General features: G+C 21.0%; 4 protein-coding genes across 4 annotated transcripts, besides 18 other annotated features; 3 read left to right on the top strand and 1 right to left on the bottom strand. All coding sequences in view use genetic code 6, as the record gives it.

The window, feature by feature from the left end:
• Positions 1-15: 15 nt before the first annotated feature.
• Positions 16-561, top strand: IMG5_049390 (hypothetical protein; the record flags this gene model as incomplete). The annotated part of the gene is made up of 1 exon (XM_004037501.1): positions 16-561. The coding sequence occupies one exon, from the start codon at positions 16-18 to the stop codon at positions 559-561; it is 546 nt and encodes a 181-aa protein (XP_004037549.1).
• A 1,391-nt stretch (positions 562-1,952) lies between these two features.
• On the bottom strand, positions 1,953-6,718 carry IMG5_049400 (hypothetical protein; the record flags this gene model as incomplete). Its single annotated transcript, XM_004037502.1, has 7 exons — positions 1,953-1,979; positions 2,026-2,343; positions 2,810-2,838; positions 3,056-3,074; positions 3,125-3,263; positions 5,229-6,529; positions 6,584-6,718. The coding sequence occupies 7 exons, from the start codon at positions 6,716-6,718 to the stop codon at positions 1,953-1,955; spliced, it is 1,968 nt and encodes a 655-aa protein (XP_004037550.1).
• Positions 2,493-2,538: a microsatellite.
• A 7-nt stretch (positions 6,719-6,725) lies between the features above and the next one.
• Positions 6,726-6,788: a microsatellite.
• Positions 6,752-6,796: a microsatellite.
• A 106-nt stretch (positions 6,797-6,902) lies between these two features.
• Positions 6,903-6,944: a microsatellite.
• A 219-nt stretch (positions 6,945-7,163) lies between these two features.
• Positions 7,164-7,219: a microsatellite.
• Positions 7,208-7,246: a microsatellite.
• Positions 7,247-7,967: 721 nt separating this feature from the next.
• Positions 7,968-7,992: a microsatellite.
• Positions 7,983-8,022: a microsatellite.
• Positions 8,023-8,623: 601 nt separating this feature from the next.
• On the top strand, positions 8,624-11,047 carry IMG5_049410 (RNA polymerase i subunit, putative; the record flags this gene model as incomplete). Its single annotated transcript, XM_004037503.1, has 6 exons — positions 8,624-8,753; positions 8,807-8,971; positions 9,116-9,342; positions 9,625-9,644; positions 10,015-10,108; positions 10,661-11,047. The coding sequence occupies 6 exons, from the start codon at positions 8,624-8,626 to the stop codon at positions 11,045-11,047; spliced, it is 1,023 nt and encodes a 340-aa protein (XP_004037551.1).
• Positions 9,414-9,463: a microsatellite.
• Positions 9,491-9,560: a microsatellite.
• Positions 9,501-9,560: a microsatellite.
• Positions 9,662-9,699: a microsatellite.
• Positions 9,824-9,856: a microsatellite.
• Positions 10,278-10,308: a microsatellite.
• Positions 10,413-10,488: a microsatellite.
• Positions 10,421-10,615: a microsatellite.
• Positions 10,448-10,624: a microsatellite.
• Positions 10,578-10,615: a microsatellite.
• Positions 11,048-15,226: 4,179 nt separating the features above from the next.
• On the top strand, positions 15,227-18,131 carry IMG5_049420 (zinc finger lsd1 subclass family protein, putative; the record flags this gene model as incomplete). Its single annotated transcript, XM_004037504.1, has 4 exons — positions 15,227-16,562; positions 16,704-17,314; positions 17,374-17,962; positions 18,088-18,131. 4 exons carry the CDS (start codon positions 15,227-15,229, stop codon positions 18,129-18,131), a joined length of 2,580 nt encoding a protein of 859 aa, XP_004037552.1.
• Positions 18,132-19,251: the final 1,120 nt, after the last annotated feature.

Genomic DNA, 19,251 nt, shown 5'->3' on the forward strand with positions numbered 1-19,251 from the left:
TAGAAAAATATTTGCATGTTTATCCTTTTATTTCTGCCCCGAAACCATACACAGGGACCATTTTATCTTTATCATATTCCATTAAAATCGTTCCTACAGAAAAAAGCGCTCTTTAATATGCATTATAATTATTTCCTGTTTTTACTTCAGTAAGGAAATGTAAAGAATTCGGGTCTTTAAAATCTCCATTTAAATTCGAAAAATCGATTCCTATTTGTAAATTAATACAGGTTCCGGAACGTAAATAGTCTAAAAAGGAAGGAAAAATAAGTAATTGACATTTATCAAAAATAAGAATTCCTGTTTCTTCATTTTAGTTATTTTTCAATTTTTAAACTGCCTCTTATCTTTCCTCAGTGTTTTGTTCAAAACTCTCTTTTAGATCATTTATTGAAATCTCGCAAGAACCAATTAGATATGGCTTTTGGAAAAAAACGGGCTTATTCCATATTTCGAATATGCATTTTGTCGGATAATCGCTGTTGTTTAGTTAGTTTCCTTTAAGGATTATGTGCTTTTTAAATAGGTCTTCTGAAAAATGAAGTGAAGATTCATAAATGATAACATGATTGGGTTATTTATGGCATATTTTTAAATATATTTATGGAAAATAAGAGAGGTTTTTTAAATTTTTGGTTGTTAATTAAAATATGAACATATCATTACATTAATTAAATTCGTCATAGCGAATAATTATTCGTCCATTCATTAATTTTTTATTTTTTTCATCAAATATTAACTCGTTTTTGACTGAAAATAAATCTAAAACTAATGTTTGGTTACTTTAGCATACTATTTCGGCAACAGAGCATTTTACTTAGCCTAAAAATTGATCTTTTTATAAAGGAATTTTAGAATATACTTCAAATTTAAGCTATTGAAATTATTCGAATTTATAGTCAAGTATAAAACTTTCAGAAAAATTTGGGTTTAGATTCTACTTTACGATGTTCGTACGATGTATTTCTTTGTACGATTTATCTATATCGTCTTTTGGAATTATGTTAAGGGATAAATTACGAGATTTTACGATTATATAAGTATCTAAGGGTTCTTAGAATTGGTAAAGCTCTCGACAGGATAAAAATAATTCGATTTTTCGACTAAAATCTTGAGATTTTGTATAAAAACTCTGTTTTCTTATCATTTAGATTTTTTTTAATTTTTTGTTTCTTTTTTCCTAGCTTGATGAAATTTTGTTATGCGTGTTATTTTTATTAATATTCTCTAAAATATTTTTTTAAAAAAATAAATTTACTAATATAATAATTAATTTTATAATTTTATGGATATTGATTATATAAAATTTTATTTAATTAAAATTTATAAATTGTAAAAACATTATATAGTATAATTTATTTTTTTTTTAAAAAAAAAACATTTATATCTAATAATTATATTTAAATTTATTTTTTTAATAAAAAATTAAAAATATAAAATCTTTTTTACCCCTCAACAAAAATAAAATTAAATAAATAAAATATATATTTTTAATAAAAATATAAATCATTCCAAATACTATTACAAGTTCTAAGCAACTTAAAAATAATCATTTAATTTTATAATATAAACCATTCTATATTAAATTTCTTTAGAATTATTAAGTTAATTATTATCATATTAAAAGAAGAAATAATCTTCAGCTTTTTACAAAAAGCAGAAATCCTCATATTTGGGATACAAGAAATTTTCTAAATTTTCATTTTCATGAGAGTATTTTGCACATTTACTTAAACAAATTAAATACTCGAAATCAAAATCATTCAAAAATTAATTTTTATGTTCTTTTTTTACCCATAAGTAATCTTTTTAGACTTCTTTATGTAGAATAGGAACTGTTTATGGTGATAAATTCATAAGGCGCTCATTTATGAGTATTCCAATTTTTTTTTTTTCTATAACATTCTTTAGAAACGCATGTTTTTCTTTTTTTTAATTTTTTTCGCTTTTCTTCAAAATATAATCGATAATGTCTTTACCTTTATCTTTTTTTATAAATGTACAAAATCCTAAACAATCTTTTACTTTTTGCTTGTCTTCTTCATCATCCATAACCATAAATGTTCCTAATAATATTTACTTTATTAATATATCAGCATATTCACTTGAATTATTTGATATTCCATCTAAGTATTTGCTCATAAATGCTTTTATGGAATGAAACATGTCCTCGTTTGCATCTTTAAACTCTATTTCAACATTTAATGTTTCGATTTCTTCAGATTCATTATTTGATGAGCATGATTCTTCATCTTCTTCTTCTTCTTCGATCTTATCTTTCTTTTTTGTTATGTCTATTAAATCATCACTATCATAATCCATATCTACATCATCGTCTGAGGACTATTATGATTATATTTTTTATTTTCTTTCGATTTATTCTTTCTTGTTTTAGAATTATTATTATTGCGCTTTTTTTTGTTTGCTCTTCTTACTTTTTTTTAATATTTGCTGGTTTTAGGGTAATTGTGATTTTTTTTAATGTTCTAATTGCTTTTCTTATTTTTATATAGCTTTTTTTTTTTCTATAGGTTTTTTGAAGTTTTAATTATTCATTTTTTTATATTGCGATTATAAAAAATTAAAAAAGTTAAAATTAATAAAAAATAATTTCGAATTATTTTTTAATTAAATTTTAATTACATATAAATGTAGAAATATGATTTTTTTTTTCTTTTATACATTTATAATAATTAAGTTTTTTAGGAATATCTAAAAGTATGAATTGATATTTTTTTATTATTATGATAAAATTAAATATCTAATTGTTTTATTAAAATAAATATCAATTTTATTAATATTAATTAACACTTTTTATTTATAATAGAATCTTTTTCCCTAATTTTTATTTAAATATATTTTTAAAACAAATGTAATTAAAAATTAATTTAGAAAAGAATATTACAAAAAAAATACATATATATATATTTATTTTATAATTTTTTAAAATAGAATTAAGAGATAAAGCTTGTTCACATTCAGAATATTTTTTTTAAATTAATCCATTCTTATCTTGTGATTTCAACTTTTAATACATTTTTTAATACTTAATTACTTTCAGGATCTGCACTAGGCTATTATTAAATATAATGTATGTAATTGTGTTATATGTATAAATATATACTTGATTAATTAAAAAGATAAAATTAGCTAATTTTGTAAATTAATCATTTGATGTTAAATCTTTTATAGAAGAATAATCGCTTCTTTCATTAAATGAGTTAGTATTATTAGAAATTTTTTTTGATAGATTATTAGAAATCCTTTTTTTATAAAAAAAAATAATAATAATATTATATATTTTTGTTTTTTCTGTTAATACTAATATGCTTAAAATTTAAGTTAATTAATTGATTTATTTTAATTTTAGAAGAAATTATCAATTTATAAAATAGAGTTATTGTTACAATTATTAGAATTAATATTAACAATTTCACTTTGAGCTAATACAAGTAAAGCATTTTTTTAAACTGTATGGATTTGATTTATTTAATTTGCAAAGAATGATGGAGTACATTCATTTTCATCTTTTTATTTTAGATTTGAAAATAAATTAAGATTAAATGAATTATTTTTAAGAGAAATTATTCTTTGTTTAAGTTCTTTATTTTTAAGTAAACTATTTTCGATTTCATAAAATTTAATTAATTCATTTACTTCTGGGTCATTACTACTTTAGTTTGAAAATATACTTTATCTTTCAGCTTTTTTAATTTTTAAATAAAATTTTAATAATAATTTATATTCATACATCTTGGAGTCTCTCCTTATAAACCAAAACGTGATGAAACGTTTTATCTTCCTCCTAATTAAAGAATAGCTTTATTAGAATTTGCTTATTTATTTTATAAAGGAAAATTATTAGATATTTAAGAAGTTATATTTTATTTATAATTTTTTATTTCTTCTTAAGCTTCTTTATATCTTTTTTTAAGACTTTCCATTTCTTTATTAACTATATTGGAAGCTTCAACAAATTATTTTTCTTTTTCTTGAAATTTTTTTTTTCATTTTCAAGAACTTAAATTCTTTGATTAATCAATTATAAAGAAACAACTCTTTGTTCTAGTGTTTCCTTTAATTTTTATAGGTCATTAATTTTTTTTTCTTATAATAGTTAACTTTTTAACATTTCGCTTAATTCTTTTTCTAGATTTTCCTTTTTATTTCTTGTATTTTCAACTCCTTGTATTTCTTCACGGATTTAATAAATTGTTCTATGCCAAAATGTTTCTCCTTTTAATAATTATATATCTGAGCTACCTTAATTTTTCATTTTTTAGACAAAATCTGTATTTAAACTTGATAATAAATTGGCTGTGTCAGAAATTAGTTTTCTAAAATTTTAAATTTTTAGTTACTTTTCTTTTTCGGTTTCGCTAATTTCTTACTCTTCTTCTTCTTCGTATTTTAATGTTTTTTGGTTTTATTATTAATAAAATTCTAGTAATTCATTCTAATTAGAATTTATTTAAATTATTTATTAGTCTAGTTTTTTTATGTTTTCTGTTAGTTTCTTAACTTTTAATTCATTTAGGAAATTTAAAGTTCCTTCGTCAATATTTTGTTAGAATTCCAATATTCGTTTCTGGAATGTATTAAATAATATATCAGGCGATATTTGTTAACTTTTGACAGAAAAAGAAGCTTATTCTAATCCAATATTAACTTTTCCAAGCATAAAGAATAAATAGAGAACATCTTCGTGCTCTTTTTCTTATTCTTATTAATTTTCGCTATTTTCATTTTCACACATTTTCGCATTACATTTAAGCAATTGTTCTATATGAATTTAAGCCGAAAGTATATCTTCTGAGATAGCTTTTAGAGCATTATCAACAAATTAAATTCCTAAAAAAATATTTTTTTAGAAAAGTTAATTTATATTTTCACTATTAGATACATTTTAAATTTATAAATAGGATTTTTTAATAAAAAAAAGTAGTTAATTTGAACCAAACAAAACTGCAATTAACCAATTAAAAAGTGTGTGGTTTTCAGCTTTCAATATATTTTCTGTATTTCTTTATATATAATTAATTAATTCGCTAATTAATAAATTTGTTTTATAATTCCCTTTTTATAAATTCGTTATATATTTTAATGCTTCAGGATTTAGCCTTTAAAAGACAAAATCAGGTATTGATTTTAATAATAGTTCAGCCTTAAATTAAGCATCAGTGTTTACATTTATTAACTATATAGAAGATTATATGTATTTCTTGTACATTTCTCTTTTTTCTTGCAATAATTCTTGGTTTGTTTCTAATAATTTTTGATATGCGGCTGCTTTTTTCGGATTTTCTTCTCCTGTAGTACTTATTTCTTATTAAGCTTCTACTTATTGTTACTTATAAAAATTTGCTTTTTCTCTAATTTTAAAATTAAGGTTTTACAATTCTTAGATTTGCTCTTCTTTTTCTTCAAGAATTCTTTTTAGCTCATAAATTTAAAATTCAAAGGAATTTAAGTCGTTTTACATATCTTTTTCGTTTTCTTCGTAGTTTTGGAGAAGATCTTAATTTATTTTTTGATACTCTTTAAGTTCTTTTATTTAACGTCTATATTCGATGATATTTTCTTCCATTTTTTGGTTTTATTCAGTTATTTTTTCTATTAAATTTACTGATTCTTAATTAATTTCTAATTACTCTTTTAAATCAGCAATTTCATTATTTAAAGCATTAATTTATAAGCTTAAAGTTCCGATTTTTCGTTCTTATTCTGCAATAGTATTTCTTAATTATGGCATTTATTCCAGTTAATTTTTCAATTCAATAATTTTTTCCAAACTTTCGATTTTTTCTAATTCTAATTCTTCATTCAAAAGCTAAACGGCCTGCCTTAATCTTGCATTTATTTTACAGAATTACTCGTCTGAACCTGAACCGGGAAAATCATGTGCTTGCATAGCTTCTTCAAGTGCAAGATCAGCTTATAGTTAATTATCTTTTAATTTTTTATTTTCTTAGAGGAGAATTTCGTTTTCTTATTGAAGATTTTCATATTTTTATTCTAATTATTCTTTTTAAATTAACAATTTTTCAACTAAAGATTCTGTACTGTTTGATATTTCTGATTGCTCTTCTAATGCTTATTTCAGTTCTTAAATTTCTTCTTGAAATTTGATTATTTCTTGCACTTATTTTTCGTGTTGATTTTAAGAAGTTTAATATAATTTTTATTAGAGTTCTTCACATTTTTTTTCTAAGTCTTTTGTCTGTAATAAACGAAGGCTTTCTTCTTTATCTAATTTTTATTGTAGTTTTTGGATTGTCTGAGTTAAATCAGATAAATCATCTTCTTTTCTTTCTAATTCTTCTTTTAATTATTGAACTCTTACGCTTTCGTTTGTACTTTAAATTAATTGACTTGATGTTATTTGTTAGTTAACTTGTTTTTCTTCTGATTTTTATACAGGAGGCTAATATAGTTTTAAATGTTTTTCACGAACAAATATTCCATGTAATTCTTTGCATTCAAAATACTTTTTATCTTAAAATGTACCATTATGTGTTCCTTTTTATATCTTAATTTTTTTATTTATTTCATATTTTTTTTTAAGGCTTATTTATTTTTTTACCGTCAGTTCAACACCAACCCATATTCCTTCTTTTCCTTCCAATTAACCTATAAATTTTATATATCCTTCTTAATCTTTATTTTGGGTATTTGTTAATTAAACATAATCTCCTACTTTAAATTGAATTTATTACATAATTATTTATTTTTATTTTTAATATTTTTTTTCTTATATTTTTATTTAAAAATATTATTATTTTTTATATAAATATATACATATAAAATAAATATTTTTTTATATTGTAAATATTTATAATTTTTTTTCTTTTCAATCAAATTATATTATTATGTTTTATATAATATTAATTACATATGATTATATTTTTTCTTATTTAAGATTTTTTTTTTATTTAATAAATTTTCAATTATATATCATAATTTTTTTTTAATTACTTTAGAATATTTTTTAAATAATCAAACTAAAAAATTGCATAATAATATAATATATAAAAATATTTATAAAAAAAATTAATAAATATTTATTTATTATAATATTAATTAGAAAAAAATTATATTTAAATAATTTTATATCTATAAAATTTTCTAATCTAATATTTTTAAAATAGATATAAAACATACACTTTAATTAAAAATAAATATATTTAATATTAAATTGAATATATTTTAATATAAAATTTTATAATAATATATAATCTTTAATAATTAGAAAAACTTTATTTGCAATATAAAATAATTATAAAAAATCTTATTTATACTTATTTATTTATAAAAAATTTATTATAATATCTTTAATATAAAAAACCATATTATTGCTTCAAATCTCAATAATATTTATTAGATCTGAGCTTTTTATTAAAAAGAAAATAGTTTTAAACATATAAAAATAAAATAAAAAATATTAAATTATATAGAATATATATATACTTTAAAAAATATCTATTTATTATAATATATATTTTAATATGTAATAAATAACAAATAATAAATACTATTTTTATCTATTTAAAATAAATTATATTGATTTTTAGTTATTATAATTAACAAATTTCACTATAAAATAATAAAAAAAATATAGAAATTTAGAATTCTTTAAGAATTAAGAAATATGTAATTAAGCAATGAAATATTTCATTATACATTAAATTATGGAAATATTTAATTTAAATTAATTTTTTTCCAATGGATATTTTTTTGTAAAAAACTCAAACGGATATTTAAATTAAAAAATAAAAACATTAAATTAAGATCTATTTATATTATATTATAAAAATTTAAAATATTATATAAGTTTTCCTCAACATTTGACAAATATCATTAAGAAGAATACATAATAGTAAACATAATTGTTATATAGATATAGTATAATTACTCATAATATCCTATTTATCGAGTTTTAAAATATTTATAATAAAAATATATGTTAATTTAAATATAAATTTTAAATATAAAATATTTATATAAATAAATAAATTATTTATAATAACTATTTTATAAAAAATTAAACAATACTAATAGCTAACTTTCATATTGTTCTTATACAAAAATTTTATAAATCTGTAATTATTTAAATATATTAAAAGTGATTAATATTATTTGAATTAATTATTTATTAAATTTTATATAAATTTCTTAAATGTAATTAGAATTTTTTAATAGGCTTTTTAAATAAACTTAATTTTAAATTTTCTTATGTATTTTTTATAAGACAGTTTAAGAGGCTGATTTTGTGTAGCTTTTTGTTTAAGATAATTCAGTTAAAATGTTTTACATTTATCATATTAATATGCTTAGTATTTTTCTACATGAAATTTTATTTTTCGTTATATAAATTTAATTTAATTAATAATATAATTATTTTTTTCTTTCTAAATTTCAAAAAATAAAATGACAACAAATAACATCCATAAATCAAAAGATGAACAAAATTCAAATAAATAATAAATAAATTCTATGTAAAAGAATCCAGGAATAATCGAATAATTATGGAAAGCACTTATACGTCCTCCAAACAGAATTCAATATAAAATATCTTAGTTAGGTGCTACATCATTTATATTAAATAATACAATAATAAAAAGATATGATTTTAATGTAAAAACTAGACGAAATTATACATTATAGTATTCGTATTTTGAACCTATTGCTGTAAAAGGAACACCTCATCCTTGCGTAGTTTATTTACACGGAAATTCTTCTAGTAGATTAGAAGGGTTATAATTAATCAATTATTTATTACCTTATGGAATATCTTTAATTTTATTAGATTTTTGTGGATGTGGAATTAGTGAAGGTGAGTTTATATCATTAGGGTATTTCGAAAGAGAAGATACGTTAAAAGTAATAGAGCATATCGAAAATTAAGATAAAAAAATATCAGAATTCGGAATATGGGGAAGATCTATGGGCGCAGCGACATCTTTAATGTTAAGTAATATAACATAAATTAGATTTATAGTAGCAGATAGTAGCTTTATAAGTATAAAATAACTATGTAAAGAACTTGCAGAATAATAATAAAAAATACCTAATTTATTGTTTAATTTGGCATTTGGATATTTAAAAAATAAAATAGAAAAAAAAGCAGGATTCGATTTGGAAAAATGTAATCCTTTAGAGGTTATTAAAAAATTGAAATAAAATGACTCATTGCCAAAAATTATGTTTTTGGCAGCTATAGATGATGTTTTGATAAAGCCAGAACATTCTTAAAAACTTTTTGATGCATTTAGAGGTTCAAAAAGAATTATTATATTTGAAGGTAATCATAATTCAAGAAGAAGTTAAGAGATAAATCAAGAAGTAAGTAATTTTTTTTAAAAAGGATTTTTCAATTAGAATGAAAATAAATAATTAAAAGTTTCTAAAATAAAAAAAATAGATAATAATCAAGATTAAAAAGATATTAATAAAAATAAAAATAATATAAAAATTGAAAACCTAAATAAATATAATATATTTAATAGTAATAATAATAATAATAATAATAATAATATTTATAATAATAATAATATTAATAACTTTTGATAATTACATTTATAATTTTTCTTTATACAATTTATTTTTTCATAAAATTTAAATAAGTTTTAATTTTATATTATTTAGTAAATTCTTTATTTTTTTAATATTTATTATTATATTAATAAATTTAATTATTATTTTTTTTTAAAATTTATTTTAAGAAATATTTAATATTATTAAACTATTAATTTTTTTTTAATATATTTTTTTTTAAAAAAATATAAATTATTTTCAATGTAATTTCATATTAATATTAAAAATTAATTATTTTTACAAATTATTTTTTAAAAATTATATTTATTCTTAATTTAATTTTTATATGTTTTAAGATATTATTTTTAATAAATAATTTTTAAATTTTTAAAGTAGAAATAATAAGATGCAAAAAAAATAAAAATAATAAATTTCTGAATTAGATCCAAGCATAATTTATTTTACGCATTCAAAAATAAGAGGATAGTTTACAGGATGTGGAAAAATGATCATGGAAACTTATAAAGAAATAATAGAAGGAACTACTAAAATGAGAGATATTCCTAAAATAAAAGTAATTTATGATGGAGAAAGATATTATTCAATGAATAACAGAAGATTATATCTATTTAAATTATTATATGAAGAAGGAATTATTAAAACTGTAGAAGTATTTCTCGAATATGAAAAACCATCATCAAAATAAAAAAAAAATATGTACTCTTTAAAATCTAAAATTGCTTTAAAATGAAATAAAACTAAAATAAAATAAAAAAAAAAAAAGTTTTATTTAAAAAAAAAAAAAATTCTTTATAATTTAATAATCAAATAAAAAATTATATATGTATATATGTAAATATGAACAAAAAAATAAATACATATATACATATATATATATATATAAATATATATATATATATATATATATATATATATATATATATATATATATATTTTAATTTATATTTTTTTTTTTTTTTTTTTATATATATTAATTTATATATATTTTTATTTATTTACATTTTTATAATAAATAAATTTTCATTTATATATATTTATTTATATATTTAATATTTATATAAATTTATTTGGTATAAAAATATAATTAATAATAAAATTAATGTAGATCGAAGTCAAAAATTTCAATACTGCAAGCGAGTTTTGTCCTTAATGTGGATATTTAATAGAAATGCCAATTTATTCAGATAAAGTAGAATGCAATAAATGTGAATTTATATGTTCTGTTTTGGAATATAAATGTCCTCCAATTATTTCTAAAATATAATTTAGCCATAAAAAACCATGGCTTGAATAATATAATGCTAAAATTAGAGGTGTTGATGATAAAGAGTAAAATTTCAATTAAAAAAAAGCTAAAATTAAATCAGAATGTCCTTAATGTGGATATCATACGATGTATTTTTGGACTGTATAAACAAGATCTGCGGATGAAGGCTCTACTGTTTTTTATGAATGTGCTGATTGCAAGCATACATATACATAAAATAATTGAAATTGCAAAGTTATTGATATTTTAGTAATCTTTTTATTTTTTTTAATTAATAAGTTTTTTTTGGATAAATAAAATTACTATAAGTTAAGTCTATTAGTATTATATATATTTAATATAAAATATTCTTAACATATATTTATTAATTAAATATTTTTTTTTTTTTTTTTTTATAATTAATACAGATTATTATAAATTTGAAAACATATAATAAAAAAAATGTAAACATTTTGGTTTTTTTTTTTAAAAAAAAAATAAAAATTATGAAATATATTCTTTTTTTATATAAAAAATTATTTATATTGTTTTTTTTCTATAAATTATAATTTTCATTAATAAATTAAATATTTTATTTTTTAAAATTTAAATTTTAATATTGTTTTTATTTTAACATTTATAAAATATTTTCTAAAGTGTAAAAATTATAAATGGTTTTATAACTCAATAAAAATTATAATTTAATTATTATTATTTTTCTTTTAAATTTATTATCTTTATAATTTTCTTAAGAAAATTAATTTTAGCAAGATTAAATGTATTTTATTTTATATTTTTAGTTTTTTATAAAATAATTAAACAAAGAATATATGTCTATTAGGACTTTTTTGAATTAATAATTGAATCAAATATAAAAGAATTTTTATTAATCTCTAATAATGAAACATTTAAAATATTCAAAGTTTCTAATTATAGAAATTTGTATGCCATAACAATAAATAACAAAAAATAAGAAATATAAATATAGTCTGAAAACGATAATATGATATATATATAAATTACTATAGAATTACAAAAAGAATAAACAATAATAAAATGCAAATAATCATAGAAAATACTTCTTTTTGAAGGAAGTTTAATGCCAAATAACCAAATGACATTAATATATAAAGAAAAAGCTTTTAAATTGGTAAAAGCAAAAAGAGATTTAAAATAAAGCAAAGGAAAAAACTAAAAATTAAATAAAAATTGTTAATTTAAAATTTATAATTTATTCTAAGAGTTTTGCCTTTTTGAACAAAAATAACGTTTTTTGTAAGTTTGTGATAATTCAATATAATCTTATAAAGTTCCTTATTAAGAAAATTGTTTGGTAAAAGATACTTTAATTAATGTAAATAATATTAATTATATTTATTCAGGAGAATCTTAATTAGATTAGAAAGAAATTAGATATAATTTAGATTTGCTTGATTTCTCAAATAATTTACTAGTTACTGGATATTTTAAATTATAATCATATGATTAAAAATTATAAAATATGATATTTATAAGAAGTGAGGACGATGAACTTTAAGAATTAGTATTGAATGTAATAATTAAAACGTAAAAATAAATAGAAATACGAATTGGTTAAGGAATAGTTAATGTTTATTAATTCGATAATTACATATTTTAATATACTTTAATAGATACTTGGGTTTAAATAGGATTTTATATAAATATAACAAGCTAAAGAGCAGGTTTATTAATATTTTAAAATGATAGCATTGTAAATAAAGATGTAAATGATATTCCTTTAGAGATTATAAATGATAGTAAAAATTACTATATTTGTGTGAAATGTTTTTTGAAAAAATCAGTTTATTTAAAAAATTTAATGGATAGGTTGGACATATAAAAATATTTAAGAATTTCCAAGATTTAAGTGATTTATCCTCAATGTAAAGTTTGATTAAAAATAATAGTGGAAATATGCTTTTTTAATACTCTTTTGATAATAGGGATAACAAAAATTTAATATAGGATGAATAGAAAAATAATAATTAAGTAATTTATCAACTTGAAGAGGAAATTTGTGCAAAAAAAAGTTTATAAATTTAAAGTCTTATTGACTCATCACAAGGGTTTAGAGTTATGATTTAGATTTAAACAAAAAGTGATTCTTTTGGAGAAGAAAAAAAATAAGTTTTTTCTTTGAATTAGACTTTTGTTTTTTTTGTAGAAAAAAAAGATGATTTATATAATGAAATTTCTGGATGCTTTTAATAAGAGTGCTTTAATTTTAATATATTTACCTAAAATTTAGAACAAGAAGAATTTATTTTTGTTTTTTATTAAAATAATTTAAGAGTTTTGGCATAAAGTTAAGAATCGAAAACTACTTTTTAAAATGATTTTACTTTTACTACTTTGGATTTTATTTTAGCGGACTCAGATGCCATTTGTATTTCTAAAATTGCATTAAGATAAGGGACTTATGTATAAGGATTAAATGAATTGTTCTCTTTTTGGAATGGTAAGGGTTTGTTTTTAGGATTAGATCCTTTAATTTCTTTTAGATGTAAAGATTCGTTCGGATTATATAAAGGATAGTGTGTAAAATGCGAAGAAATACAGCCACAAAAAGATGACTTTGGATTCGAGAATTATTATTATTTAAATATAGTATAAAATACTTGTAAAAAATGTCCTGAAAATTGCAAAAAATGTCAAGAAAATGTCAATAATATTATATGTACAGAATGTACTGATGGATTTATTTTAGTAGAAAACTTATGTAAAAGATGTCCAAAAATATTCAATTTAGAGAAGTATTTTTATGACAATAAATGCTTAAGTGAATGTCCTGAAGAACTTTGTATTGATAGAAATAATTTAAGGTGTATTTTTTGTGACAAAAAGGTTTTTTTGGTTGAAAATGCATTCTTTTTTTAAAAGATTTTCTGGGATTTTAATGATTTTAAACAAATCGATATTTAAAGTCTGTTTGTTTGTAGTTTTTAGAAGAATTTTTATTCTTTTTTTGGTGGATCTGCTTCTTAAATTTCGAAACAGTATAAAAATTTACCTCCAAATTATGCTAAGGAAATTACCTTTTTGGCAATTTTAGATGATAGTTTGGATATTTAGCTTGAAGTAAATAATTAAAATTTACTTTTTGAAAAATTATTAGTTGATGAAAATACTGTTTGTGAATTTAATAATAATACTTTAAATTTAAAAGTTTATTCAATTAAAAGTTCTATTCTTAATAGTGAAAGTTTTCTTGACTTGAAAATAAAAAATGCTTTTGGCATAAGATAGTTAAATATAAATGTTTTAAAATGTCATTTTACTTGCTATTCTTGTACTAATGGGGGAAATCCTGAAAACTGTATTTCTTGTCAATAATAAGTACCTCTTTTGTAAATTAAAAGTGAATGTTTGTGTCCTTAAGGCTTTTTTAGGAATTATTTTGGCTGTAATTAACATTCTCCTTGTTATCTTTGCAAATAATGTTCAAATTTAAACTGCATTTCATGTACAGATGATGAAAAATGTACTAAGTGTAAGCCTGGCTTCTATTTTTTTGAAGGATTATGTGTATAAAATTGTACAGATTAAAATGCAGGCTACTAGAATGATGATGTATTGAAAATTTGTGTAATAAAGAAAGTACTTGTCAAAAATATGATGAATAATAATTAAGTAGGGAAGTATTTAGATTTTTTTTATAGAAATTAGTTAAATAGAATGGACTATTAAATAGATAAATGTATGGTCAGTGGTGTCAGTGTATTATTTCCTCCTGCTGTTGGGTCTTAAAATAAATATATTATTTAGAATATAGAATTGAAAGATTTAAACCATTTTAATATTCAGATTTAGATGACTGTTATTTTTAAGGATAGTTTTGATGTAAATGACACAGCCTTCGTTACTATTAATGATTCATTAACTTAATAATTTAAACCACTTGTTTCAAATTGGATTTGTTATAAATCTGCTAAATATTCTTAAAATCTTTATACGTCTTCTAATATTATTTAAAGTATTGAAATTAGGGCTTCTTTAGATGAAGATATAAATAATGAAAGTTTATCTTTTCACGATATTGCAATTTTTTATGAATTATGTCATCCATTATGCATTTCTTGTAAAAGCTTTTCAACTTGTGATTAATGTATTGAGAATGCTTATTTTGATTCCTCTTTAAAGGTTTGTATATGCAATAAAGGTTATTTTTACTCTTCTGGGGGAACCATTTGTGAATAATGTCATTATTCATGCAGTTCTTGTGATGGAGGAAGTCCTTTTTAATGTACAGAATGCGCAAATAATTACTTTAAGGAAGGAATTTTATGTCTGAATGGATGCAGAAGTGGATTTTATTTGAATAATTAAAATGTATGTTTGTAATGCTCAGAGGAATGTTATGAATGTTCGATTTTCGCTAATAATTGCATTTCATGTAAAAGTTAGATGTTTTTATATGAAAGTAAATGTATTTAAAGTTGCCCAGAGGGTTTTAAGGAAAATCTTTGGACAAGAAATTGCGAAAAAATAAATCCATCGTTTTTTTATAAAGGATTAAATATATCGTAAATAACAAATGAGTTGTAATTGTAATAAATATTAAGTTTGATTTAAGAAAATGATTATATTAATTAAGAAAAAGTTTATTTTTGTTAATCAAAAAAAGATTATTTTGTGGGATTTTTTAGCAGCTTTTTCTAAATATAGTTTTAAATTGTTTTACCTTAAGTTTAGCATTTTGGTTATATTTAATTCGAAATTGTCTTTTCATCATAAAATATCCTTTTAGAAATTTTAGATTAATAAAACATTGTTTTAGGTTAAAAAAATTTAATAAATCCTTCGTAAGAGTTAGATTGTGGAAATCCTCAGACAATTGATTTTAGTTTTCCTTATTAATAAACAAATAGCGAGTAGTTATTTCGATTTATAGTGAAAACAAATAATAATTCTTTTGCTGTAAGAAATTTAACTATATAATTTTCCCCATGCCATTCTTCATGTTTAACATGTATAGGTGAGAAATAAAACCAATGTTTAACTTGTATATAACGCGCATATTTACAATTAGACAATACTTGTAAATGTGAAAGTCAATTCGAAGGTTTTCCAACTTCTATAAATGAAATTTTTTGCAAAGTATGTTATTCTCCATGCAGTAAATGCTTTAGGGCAGATACTTAATCATGCTTGGAATGTATTCCATCTTTTTTTTTATATTAAAATACTTGCATTCCAGTTTGTCCTTTAAATATTACGGTTCCTCTTTCAGGCATATGCCTTCCTTGTCCTTAGTTTTGTTCTACTTGTGATTTAAATTTTAAATGTATTAGTTGTATCCCAAATTATCTTATTTAGGATAAGATTTGTGTTTAAAAATGTTCTATATCATATATTTAGTAAAATTAAGTATGTATTCCCTGTTCTGATAATTGCCTTACATGCTAAAATACAATAATTAATTGTACTTCCTGCAATTTAAGCTATTTCTTAAATGAATAAACATAAGTTTGTATCCCTTGTGATGATTTATGTATTGAATGCTTCGGAATTTCATCAAGAGAATGCTCCAAATGTAGCACTGGCGCCATTTTTATTCCTTAATTTTCTCTTTGTACTGTAGATTGCTCTGAATTAGAAGGATACTTTTTCATCGAAAATTCTTGCTAACCTTGCTATCCGAAATGTAAAACTTGTATAAGTTAAAAATAGGAAGATTGCTTAGAATGTATTAAAGGATATACTTTGTAAGATATTTTTTGTGTAGAATGCTTTGATAATTGTAAGTCTTGCTTTGGCTACGAACTTAATTAATGTCTTTCTTGTAAATAAGGGTTCTTTTTGTAAAATAATATATGTCAAATTGAATGTAATTTATCTTTTTTTCCTGACTAAAACTAAGTGTGTTAAGCTTGTTCTTTAGAATGTTCTAGTTGTTTCAGTTCAAGCCCTACATAATGTAATTCATGTAATAAAGGTTTTTATTTATAAATAAATACTTGCATATAATGCCCGTAAAACTGTATGGAATGCTACCAAATTTCTTTATAAGTCCGCTGTTTATAATGTTCGGAAAATTATTTTCTCCAAAATTTTATTTGTGTAAATTAATGTGTATCTCCTTTAAATAATTAAGGCTATTATGCTAATTCTTCGAATAGATCATGTGAATTATGTAATGATAAATGTGCTGAATGTTCTGGTTCATCCGAAATGGAGTGCTTAAATTGCAAAACAGATTTTGTATACTTTTCATTAGGTTAATGTTTGACCTGCATAAATAATTGCCTATAATGTCTTTCAAGTACTGATTGTATATCTTGTTTAGAAGGATTTGTTCTTTCTCTATAAAAATAATGCTAAAGAGAATGCCCTTAAGGTCAATATTTACCCACAAATACCTCAAAATGTGAGTTATGCAGCTCAGCATGTAGTGTATGTACAGATAAAACAACAAATTCATGTTCATAATGTCAATCTGGCTTTTATTTAGAAAAACTTCCTGTTTGGATTGCTCATAAGGCTGCTTAGCATGTACATCAAAAACATAATGTATTTAATGTAAAACTAACTTAATATTTTTTCAATAATAGTGTTTTTCAGAATGTCCTTCAGGTTTTTACTTCCAAGATTAGACATGTGTTTTGTGCCCTAAATAATGTATGAAATGTATTTCTGCTATAAACTGTAATGAATGTGCTTCTGGCTATTTTTTATTAGGTAGCATTTGCCTTGTTTGTGATATACAATGCATTAGTTGTAAAGGATTAGGTCCTCTTTAATGCTTGAAATGTAATTTTGATAAATACTAGCATAATAATGAGTGCATTTTAGCATGCCCACATGGATTTTATTCTGATTTATAGAAAATTTGCTTGTAATGTCCTTTTCCATGTTCTCGTTGTAGTTTTAATAAAAATACTGAATAGCCTTTTTGCACTGAATGTGTTATTGGATTTTTATATGACCTAGAAAACCTATAATGTATTTCTTGTGATCCTAAATGTGCTTAATGTGAAGACTAAACAGATTCAAACTGCCAAGAGTGTACAGAAAATTATTTTTTGAACAATACTACATGCTTATAAGAATGTCCTCCTGGAAAATACGCTAACATTGAATTAAAAATATGCTTACCATGTTCTCCTTAATGTAAAGAATGCTCCCTTTCAGCTATAAACTGTATTTAATGTTATTCTTAATTCTATTTATCAACTTTTGAATGCCTTCCATGTTCTAGTTCCTGCCTCGAATGTACACAGACAAGCACAAATTGCCAAAAATGTGCTCTTTAATACTTTCTTTAGGGCAATTAATGTTAATAATCATGTCAAGAAGGCTTTTATATTGATTCTTTTATATAAGAATGTGTACTATGTGATCCTTTATGCAAAACCTGCTTTCAGCAGGGCGAAAAGGGTTGTATTTCATGCACAGAAGGCTTTTATTTAATAAATAATTAATGCTTAGAATGTCATCCAAATTGTACTAAATGTACAAGTTTTTCAAATTTTTCGTGTATGGAATGCAAAAAAGGGCTTAAATATAACCCATAGACGCTTTCATGTGAATCTTGCGAATAAATATATCATTTTTATGATAAAATATAATAAGATTGTCTCCCTTGTCATGTTTCTTGCACTAGTTGTTATGCTGAAAAAGAGAATAATTGCAAATCTTGCTCTGATAAATATTTTTTATTCGAAGATAGATGCACTTCATGTCCTCCAGGATGCACTGAATGTTTGAATTTGGGCAAATGTACTTAATGTTCGACCTATTTTTATTTGCTAGAAAATAGTTCTTGTGTAAAAAAATGCCCTTAAGGGATGCAAGAAATAGAAGGAATTTGTTAATGTCATGAGACGTGCGGAAAATGTAATATTGATAGACAAAATGATAAATCAATTTGCCAAAAATGTATTTCCTTTGATTTTTTATTAGATTTCTAATAAGATTCTTATCTATGTATTAAATTATCAGAATGTCCTCATTTTAAAGATATTATTAATAGAAAATGTACTATTGAATGTCCTAAAGATTCCCCAATTATAGACTTAGTTAATTATAACTGCTTTTCTGGATAGTGTCCTTTGGATACTGTTTATTTTGATTTTATGTAAGACTTTAAGGGAAGAGTTTGTATGTAAGAATGTCCTGAAAATTTTTATTTATACGAACCTATGCGAGTATGTTTTAAATGCGCCTAATTTTGCAAAAGATGTTTTGGCGATACTTATGAATAATGCACAGAATGCTATGAACCTTATTATATTCATTCGAATATTAATTTATGTGCAGATAGATGTTTACCAGGTTATGTAATAGATGATAATATTCCTTACAAATGCAACATATGTTATTTAAAATGTAAAGTTTGTATAGATAATTTATATCGTGTTGATGATTCTTGCGTAAAATAATGTCCCGTAGGCTATTAATTATAAAAAGAGAGTAGAGAATGTAAAGTT

The sequence above is a fragment of the Ichthyophthirius multifiliis genome (genome assembly GCF_000220395.1).
Source record: "Ichthyophthirius multifiliis unplaced genomic scaffold scaff_1120509250130, whole genome shotgun sequence".
NCBI lineage: Eukaryota > Ciliophora > Oligohymenophorea > Hymenostomatida > Ichthyophthirius > Ichthyophthirius multifiliis.